Source organism: Hordeum vulgare, chromosome 6H, assembly GCF_904849725.1.
Source record: "Hordeum vulgare subsp. vulgare chromosome 6H, MorexV3_pseudomolecules_assembly, whole genome shotgun sequence".
NCBI classification, from domain to species: domain Eukaryota; kingdom Viridiplantae; phylum Streptophyta; class Magnoliopsida; order Poales; family Poaceae; genus Hordeum; species Hordeum vulgare.
Genome location: NC_058523.1, coordinates 561,211,483 through 561,220,837, shown reverse-complemented (window position 1 = coordinate 561,220,837; position 9,355 = coordinate 561,211,483). Strand labels below are relative to the sequence as shown.

General features: G+C 46.6%; 1 protein-coding gene across 1 annotated transcript; it reads right to left on the bottom strand.

Annotated features, from left to right (window-relative positions):
* Positions 1 to 1,448: 1,448 nt before the first annotated feature.
* On the bottom strand, positions 1,449 to 3,666 carry LOC123401153 (outer envelope pore protein 21, chloroplastic-like). Its single transcript, XM_045094883.1, has 5 exons — positions 3,445 to 3,666; positions 3,270 to 3,344; positions 3,010 to 3,162; positions 2,786 to 2,884; positions 1,449 to 1,938 (listed from the first exon to the last, which is right to left on the bottom strand). The coding sequence occupies exons 1-5, from the start codon at positions 3,553 to 3,555 to the stop codon at positions 1,855 to 1,857; spliced, it is 522 nt and encodes a 173-aa protein (XP_044950818.1). The 5' UTR covers positions 3,556 to 3,666; the 3' UTR covers positions 1,449 to 1,854.
* Positions 3,667 to 9,355: the final 5,689 nt, after the last annotated feature.

The window sequence follows — 9,355 nt, the reverse complement described above, 5'->3', positions numbered from 1 at the left end:
TGTTTCGCAGTGTGGAGTGTATGGGGCTTGGATTGTCCAACAATTTATCAAGGACAGTTCTGGATTCGTAGAGGGGTTTATTATTTTCCCCGGCGGGCCCGTGCTCGGCGGACCATTGTTGGGGTGTTCAGTTCCTCGGAGCTCCTATGGATTGCTCAACGTAGATTGATTCATAGCCGACTGGAAGGTTTCTATAATTTCCTGGCCGCTGCAGTCCGGTATCTGACTTTTTGTCAGGAGGAATCTAGCCCAAAATTGTTGGAATGTCTTTCCTCGCCGTTGCTTGACGCATAGTAGGTCCCGTGAGTTGGGCTTCTCTGAGTTATTCCCAGAGCGTTTGAATTGGGATATGGGTGGGGGCAAATTCCGCGTCCTGATAAGATATGAATTCCCGGTATTGGCGATTGTGTCTAGCACCATCGTAGAGTCCACCGCGCTAGGCTCGGGGTCCGACTTACTGGGCGGACATGGCCGGTCGCACTCCGAATTAAGTTTGGGGCGGAGCTCGGATGTTGAACTAGTGAGGCGGTCCGGATTATTGGAGACCGAAACATAGACAGTTCTAAGCTCCGGCGACTGGGAAGGCGAACCTTCAATTGGTTTCTCGATGTTGGCAACCAAGTGCGTGATAGGTGGGACATGGATTTCCCTGTCGTCGGGTTTAATCCCGATCTATTCATAGATCAACGGTTGGTCGTTTGACATTCCCATAGCCTGAATCTTGTCGAGCAACTCGTTTAGTTCCGTGAAATCTACGGCGTCCATGTTTTCGGAGTACATGGGGTTGACTCGGAGCATGAGCATCGTTGTTGCCGGGATATTTGGAGTCGCATCAGGGTAGCGTTCATCCGAAGATGATCCGAATATATCGTCTTGTTCGGGCCCTGGGGCGGAGCGGAAACCGCCTCGAGGGCGAGATCCACCACTCCCGACGTCAGGGCGTCGGGAGCCAAAAGCTTCGTCAGAATAAGATCCCCACGGGAGTCGGCGACATACTCTATATATAGTTCGCTTCAAGCACATTTAGATTGATTTACATCCAGTTTATTTAGTGGAACCAAAATGATATTGAAACCTGGCTTTTGTTCAGATTCATTGATTCACATCCAATTTATTTAGTGGAACCAAAATGATTTTGAAACCTGGCTTTTGTTCAGATTCATTGCAACTGCACCGGTCAGCCATGAGATGGAAAGCTATATTCGAATCTGGTCTTTCATTGACAAGATGATTTACAGGGTGTCGAAAGAGCATGTAAAGTTTCCATAAAAGAGAAACCTTTATTTGCTAACTGAATGAATGATTGTTGCAGTTCCAGTGGCCACCTTCAAAGTGCTTACTTCTGAGAAGAAAAAGAAATCTCAACCTCCATCTCCATGGAAGGCAAGTGGAATCAGCTGCAGACCATAAAAGAGAAGATCCAAAGATGTTGACGTGCAAAGAGAAGGTCACCGAGGAAACTGTTTTGCCTTCAATATCTGGACTGGGCCAGGAGCAAAACACTCTAGTTTCTAATTTGTGTTTTTCTTTCTTACATGCACTTCATCTTGTACATTCTTCTTATTCGCAATCATACAACCAAATAATCTCATCAGTGCTACATAAAGACACCGACTGCAGTTGACGACTGAATCCTGAATTTCAAGACTACCCAATTCCATCAATGAAATGTCAGGTTTCTACTTCTACATACGGCTTTTCTCCATAAAACTGGTGCTTGCTGGTGAATGGCATCTTTCCAGAGCAATACAATGAAATGAAATGGAATGGTGGCCTCTAAAAGAGGGACAACACAACTAGAGCGCTAACTGATCGCCAGAGAAGTCTCTCCTCCACAAACAGGTTCCAAGTCGATCACATATCGAATCTCACATCCCATTTTCCATCCATGTAACCATTAAGAGTCCAGTTGTTCTCCCTCAACTGGAAATAAGGCATCTGCAGTCAGAAATACGTTTTCAGTTTTATGAAAATTACAGGCAGGTAGGAAACATAAATTTAACATTGCTTGGTAATGTTTTGGTGAGCAGCGAACGAAAGGAAAACCAAATGTTTTTTTTCACTAAATTAATCCAATTAATTGTGGTATAAGACTATAAAGTGTGCAGAAGAAATACTCATCAGATTATACAGTTATATGAACTAGTACATCAGCAATAATATATGGCGAAGAGGGAAGGGGATGGAACCACATATTTCAACATGAGTCTGTTTCTGGAAAATACTTGTACAAGAATTAACAAGCCACAAGGGGGAGACACTGGCAGATATTAAAGGCACATCAAGTTACTCTGAACTTTTTTGTTTTACAAAAAAAGAGAAACTGGCCAGTGTAGTGATATTTTACAAGAATTAATCGGACCAATGGTACTGATACGTGCTAAGGTTTCTTGATCAAATTTGCCTGGTGAGGAACAATTGTGTGCTGCTCTGAAGCTTTTCGCTTTACGAAAGAGAAACTTTCCCATATTTCATACACATACAATACAATATTTAGTGTTGTGCTGATATCTCCCAAGGTTTTTAGTGCTGGTACCAGGGTTTGTTGCTGCTAACTGAAAGAAATTCAGGCACAAGCGACGGTGAACTTTAATGGGAACAATCAATCAAAAGAGATGCAGCAGACCATGTGAGAATAATATATGTGCATGAGAATTTAGCATCGTAGTTCGGTAGATAAATGCATTATACAGGTATGTGTTTATTCGACCGATGGGCGATGGCAATGGGTCTTGCAGGCATTGCAGAAAGGGAGCTTAACAAATAGTACGAATGTGGGGCGTACCTTGCGGTATAGCTCGTATCCGGCCTTGATCCTGACGTCCTGGCCCTTTCTGAAGTCGAGTATGGTCCAGGCCAACTCGACGGCGCCGCTCTTCCTCCTCTGCAGGCAGGCAGGAACAGGGCAACACCAAAAGTTTCAGTCAGGTACAAAATTGAACATGGCCATGCTGCAAATGCTGAAGTTGCAGACAGGTCGGGGTGAAGCCGAGGCCGAGGGGCAGGTACCGGCTTGAAGTTCTTGTCGGCGAGGAGGCGTCCCTTGATGTTGAGGCCGAGGAGGCCGTCGTCCGTGAAGGAGACGGCCTTCTTGCCCCGGAAGGCGTACCTGAAGATGTTGCCCCTCTCCAGCTGGACCCCTGCCCCGACGTTGGCCGACAGCTGGTTAATGGAGCAGAGCAGAGCAGAGCAGAGATGAATCAATCAGTATAAAATTAGTCATTGGGTTGGAAGGAAAAGGAAAGAAATGCAGAGTAGGTAGTGACTACCTGTGGGAAGAAGTGCCTTGCGAGGACGGCGAGGAGGCAGGGCTTCCTGGTGGCGGTGTCGATCTCCGCGTGAGCCTGCCGCAGATTGATTGATTGATTGATTCAGTTGGGGCGTCGGGAGAGAGGGAGGATTGAGTAAAGAAAAGAGAGAAAGAAAGAAGGCTTCTTTTCTTGCCTGTAGGAGTGCGTTGTAGGCGATGGGCAACTTCTGCTTGGCGTGGATGCGGAGGCCGAGCTGCTGCCCGGAGGTCGAGTCGGCGCCGCGAAGCCGCAGGGAGGTCTCCATCAGCCGAACTCCGGCGGCAGGTGAGGAGTGTGTGAGAGAGAGAGATGGATAGGGTTGGGTTGGGTTGTGGCTGCTGCTGCTGCGGAGAAGACGACGACTTTCCTTCCTTCCTTCGATTGATTGATGGGCCCAAATCTCTTCTCTTCTCTTCTCTTGTGCTTGAGCCCATTCTAATTCCTCATATATACCGCTAAACTAAATACATAGTGCCGGTAGGTTTTTCTATTTTCAAAAATGAAAGTATAATGGTTCTTTTAAAAACATGATTTTTTCTAAAACTTTAGTGATTTTTTTTGAAAAAATTCCACGAGAAATAAGGTTTGGAAAAATTGTAAATATATACTACTACAATTTCATTCTTTTTTTTTGAATTTTATAAATGCTACAAAATTGAATTATTTTTGAATAATTATAAATAACTACATTTTTAAATATTTTTTGAAAAATAAAACATGTAAAATTAAAAATTAAAAAAATATAGAAAAAAACCTTCTAGAGAGTTCACGAAACCAGCAAAAAAGAGTTCCCAAAACCGATACTCTATTTACACGTGCAACCATTGAATGGATAGGCCCATTATCATCATTCGTTGGCTCCCCTTTGTGTGATTGGGCGGCAATTTGCCGCAACGAGTGGCAAATATGGAATCACCTCTATAATTATATTTGGTTCAGGCAACAGTCTTAAAACTTTAATTTGGTTCAAAATACTTCATTGAGCTTTATAAACAGTCCACCATACACAACTTAAACTAGTTTCAACTCCGCTTTTACCATAAAACCCCTGCAGACCTTCTCTTCCTCTTGCCATCCCCATTAATGGCCCTCCTCTTCCTGTCAGCCTATTGCCGCCGACAAGGCTTCATTATTGAAGCTACTGCTCCGGTCATACGCTCACCAACGGCTGTTGTTGGGTCACTACCCTACCTCTCATTACACTCGCCGGTGGCATCTGCACGCCATGTTGAAGATGGTTGAAGACATATTTTAGGGATTAGTTTGAGTGGTTGGTTGGCTGAACAGGTCCAGAGTGGGCTGGTGATACAACAGTTTGTCTCGTTCGATGAGTTTGCATGAAAGCATGTTTTTTTGTACCCTACATGAAAGCATGGTTTGTGTGTGTGTTTAAAAGCAGCCAAACCGGGAAAAATATGTGTTTGGGACTTTTTTCGGAGCTTAGAGTTGTAATTGAACGGTGTTAGAATTAATTTGAGAAGCACAACTGATCTACTGAGGACCAAGTAATCACACGAACGGGACATCAAGATTTATTAACGAGGTTCACCAATGTGGCTACATCCCTGGGCCTAACTACCAGTGACACCGCTATAATACCGCATCCCGGTCGTCCAAACGCCGACACACGCCGTCGGTTCTCCCTGCGTGTTTGTGCTATTATATTGACATAGGTTACAGCATGTGTCCCCCTGTCTGCAGACAGATACCAGAGAGAACGTGCGGGATGACAGCCTTCGATATTAGTGTCCGCGAACGGATACCGAAGAAAATTTGCAGGTCACCATTGGGACACAACTGTAACGGAAGGAATGAAATGAAGCTTCTCCAAAAGACTTCTTTCCTACAAAATTTCTACATAAATCATATACACAAAAGAGGCCCGAAGGTCGTAGTCCGAGTCTTGGGACAAAATATAGTTTAGGGGCAAATTTGGTCTTATCTCGGACATCTACTATTAAAGCAGAATCCTTCCAGCCCAGAAAATCTAAATTTGCACCTTAATTTGATCCAACATAATGCATTTCTTTGCTTTTTCAACAACATTGGCGTTTTCGCTTTTGAAGAACACCCATCTGGGGTGCTTCGGCGTGGCCGAAGTAAGACGCAGCACTGTCTGCGTGCGGTAGTCGCACTGTATGAGCGGCAACAGCGAGCCACAAAGTCGCTGCACGAGCGCCGAACCCGGTGGACAGCCGGACGAATCCAAGCCCGCAAATCGTCGGCGGCGCCGGGAGGACGAACCCGTCCCTGCATGCGGTGATGCGCCCTTGTCGGGTCTGCGGGAGATGCTCCCCGACCACTCCATCGCTTGGGCAGCCACCGGCAACCGGCAAAAGCCAAATCCGACGGTCCCGCGATGAGGGTCCGCAGATCCACAAATCCAGCGACCCGACGGCGCAGGGGGGAGGGGAGGCCTCGTGCGTGTGGCGGCCTTTCGGCGAGCTCCTGTCGGCTGCTTTCGCCGTAATCTTGGGCGGCGAGGTGGCGGTGGCGCGAGGGGGGAGAGGGGAGCTGGTTGGTGGGGGAAGCGCGGGCTGAAATGCCCCCCCATCAACCGCTTCCGCTTATATGCAGGGCACCGCAGCGACGAGGGGGAAACCCGCGAATACGCGGGTTGGGGCCGAGATTTTGCCGCGCCCCCAATTTTTTTGCGGGCCGGGGTGGGATGCAGGGTCTGATCGTGCAGGTTTTTTCGCCTCGACCCGCATTTTGGCGGTTATTTTCCGGGTCGGAGCGGGATGCGGGGTCTCCTAGAGTTGCTCTAAGGGCATCTCCAATGGTGGTATGATCATCGTTGGTAAAATTGCCACATAGATGATTTTGATGACATGGCACATAATAAAAGAAGAGAGAGAATGAAATCGTATGAACTTGAAGCAACGGTTCACGCACAAGAGGCAAGCATGGTTATTTCTTCACTATTTAGTGGACCCGCTTAGTTATTTTACATACGGTTAACATACACTCCATTGAAGAGCTTGTATGATGTGTTGTTGGTTGTTGATGTGGACACTTATACCAACGATTGAACATACGGACTGTTGAAGATGCTCTAAGGTGCCAACATAATCATATTATTTTTAGCCATGGTAACATTTCATTATATTTTTGGTTTTATGTTTATTTCTACACTATTCAAGGGGTTTTAATTTTTTAGACAATGTCCACTGATGTTTTTGTGTCCGCTCCGTATTTACTTTGTGTCTGTTTCCGATAGATCTATTTTCATATTCATTCTGGAGATTCTGTATTCGTTTCTACTTCTGTAAAAGTATATAAAAGTAAATCTGGTGGCATCTAATTCCATTTGTTTACGCTTCGTTTTCATCCCTACCCCCACACCCTAGATGTGCTCAAGCATGAGCCCGATCTTCACCCAGCATCGGTTGTTTGTGGGCATCACGGACATCCAGCCAATAGCGACCACGAGGAGACGTCAATAGCATTATCATCGTGGAACGAATGAGTGAGAAGAGAAGACGGCATGCATCATCATCGTCCCTAATCAGGATTAGTGAAAGAAAGAAGATTAGATTGATCATCCCTAATCAGTAATCAGGGAAAGAAAGAAGATAAGTTTTTAAATATAAGTTTTTTTTAGATGTTTCATTACATGACTATATACGAAGCAAAATTAATGAATCTATAATCTAAAATAAGTATATATATCCGTATATAGTCTTATAATGAAACCTTTAAAAGACTTATATTTAAAAACAAAGGAAGTATTATGTTTCTATACTATATTAGTATTAATAATCTCTTCCAGTTGTCCACACACACAAACAAAGGATCTATCGATTCATCGTCAACAAACAAAGGATCCTTTCCTTCCTCAGTCCTGACACACAAGATGGCTAAACATCCTTTGTTTTCATGCTATTAACTAATATTATGAGTTTTTATGTTTGTCTTGTCCACACACAGATATGTATACATACGTGTCCCTACTTTGTTGGTTTGATCCGCTACTACTTGTATATTTGTTTGATCGATCAGTTTTGAAACCTGAAGATGAAGAATGTCGCCAATAAAAAAGTTCAAACGCGTGCATCCGATCATCGCTCCCGGCAGCGCGCGAAACCAGCTAAGGTACGTCCTCGAGAGCAACACGCTGTGGACGACGTATGTCCAACCCCGCGGCCGTCACAACTCCGAGGGACGTCGTCAATGGTGGGGCGTCTCGGCCGCACATTGAAGGCCGTCCTCGAGCACATCGAGGGCGGCAACTCGCCGTGGTTCGAGTACCCAGAGCCGCCCGCCTTCTCCCGCCGCCTCGATACCTCCTGGACGCTGAGGCGGATGGAGACGGCGTCGTCTTCCTCGTCCGGCTCCCGCTCCCGCTCCTCCGGGTCGCCGGCGCTCCTCCCCGTCAAAGTGGAGCCGCACGAGACGCCGCTTGAGCGGCGGCATCGTCATCGACGATCCCGGCGCCTCCTCCCGCCTCGTCAAGCCGAAGACGGAGCCGACGCTCCTCCCCGTCAAGCACCAACACCTCGACATGGCTGCCGATGACGAGACCGCCCTCAAATGAGCGTGGGACGACTATGTCCAGTTGGAGATGGAGCGCCAGTGTCGCGCCCTTGAGGAGATCGCCGCCCCACGTCGCGGCCGCAAGTAGGACGGCGCTTCGACGACAGCGACGAGGAGGCGCCTGGGCCTTCCAACCCCGCTCGCCACGGCGATCCAGGGCAGGGGTGCAACAAGGACGACGGCGCAGCGCGGGACAAGGCGGTGGTGGCGGTGACGTAGTTTTAGCGTTCAGTTATGTTTTTATTTCACTTTTGTACAAATTTTAATGAAAAACTATGAATTTTCTTTAAATTTAAATTGTTTTTGACCGAATTTGAGCCGTGTTTATTTTTTTGAAAAAATAGTTAGGGCGGCCTTTGGAGGGGCAACTAAAACCAGAGCCCCACGTCGATTTTTTTTTTTGGCTTACGCGTCTTCAAACGACCCTTTCATGTCCGTGGAGCCGAACGGGTGTAGATGTTTAAAAAAAATCAAAGATGAAGGTTGTAATGTTTAGTGGTTATTATAAACAACAAGAGACGTGGAACGATTAGTGAGAAGACACATGTGTATGTGTCCGTACGTGGTGTGATGATCATCGTCGTCCCTATCTATCTATCTATCTGTGTCGGACGTGTGGTGTGATAGAATGAATCGATGATGATGATGATGCTGACTAGATTGAGCACCGAAAGGAAGGAAGGGAAGGGAAGGGAAGGGGCCCAACACAAAAGAAAGACTTTCTCACCTCCCTCCTCTCAAAATCTCTTTTTGGGTTTGGCTGCTTTACGCCACCATCCATTAGCAGCTTAGCACTGTCCATCATCGCTAGTTTAAGTGTGCTATCATCTCTAGTTTAGCGTACAACAAAGAGGATCGAGTTTTATTCCCTTTGTATGCCTAAAGTCAAAAGGTGCCTCCTCGACATTCCATTCCATTATGCTCGCTGCAACATGGTTAAGCTAACCGGGCACTAAAAAAACATTTAGCGAGAGAGGCCCTATCCGCCACCCAGTTTTCCTCCCCCCTCGCCATCGTCAGGGGGGCGTCACCGGCGGGGAGGTTGCCGATCATGGGAGTGCATACTATGAACAACTTAGTGGCCTAGTGTGGGTTGTTAAAGAAGATGAGCGGCCGAGGTAGGCGATGTCTGATCGCGCTGGTGATATAGCGTAATGGGCCGACCTGGCTGGACCATCGAGGGCGGTTGTGTATGGTCATTGGCAGTGGCGATCTCAACCTTAAATTTGGGTCTCCGTGCTACATCATGATAAGTTTGTCTAGGTTATACTTTGGAAAGTTTCGTGTTTGTTTTGAGGCGGCGCTCTGATCTGACCGTATGACCTTTTCCCGTTATGTTGGCATGCTTACTGTACCCGACGAAGGGCGTGTGGAGCTATAACTCCGATAGGTCATCTAAAATCCAGTTGGTTTGGTTTTCCAGTGGATCTGTCTCAATTTGACCATAGCCTTTGTGGTTTCTTACGAGTTGGTCTTTGTAGTTTACACAAGCCTCTTCCGCCATTTTCTTATCCGGGGCAATGATTTAC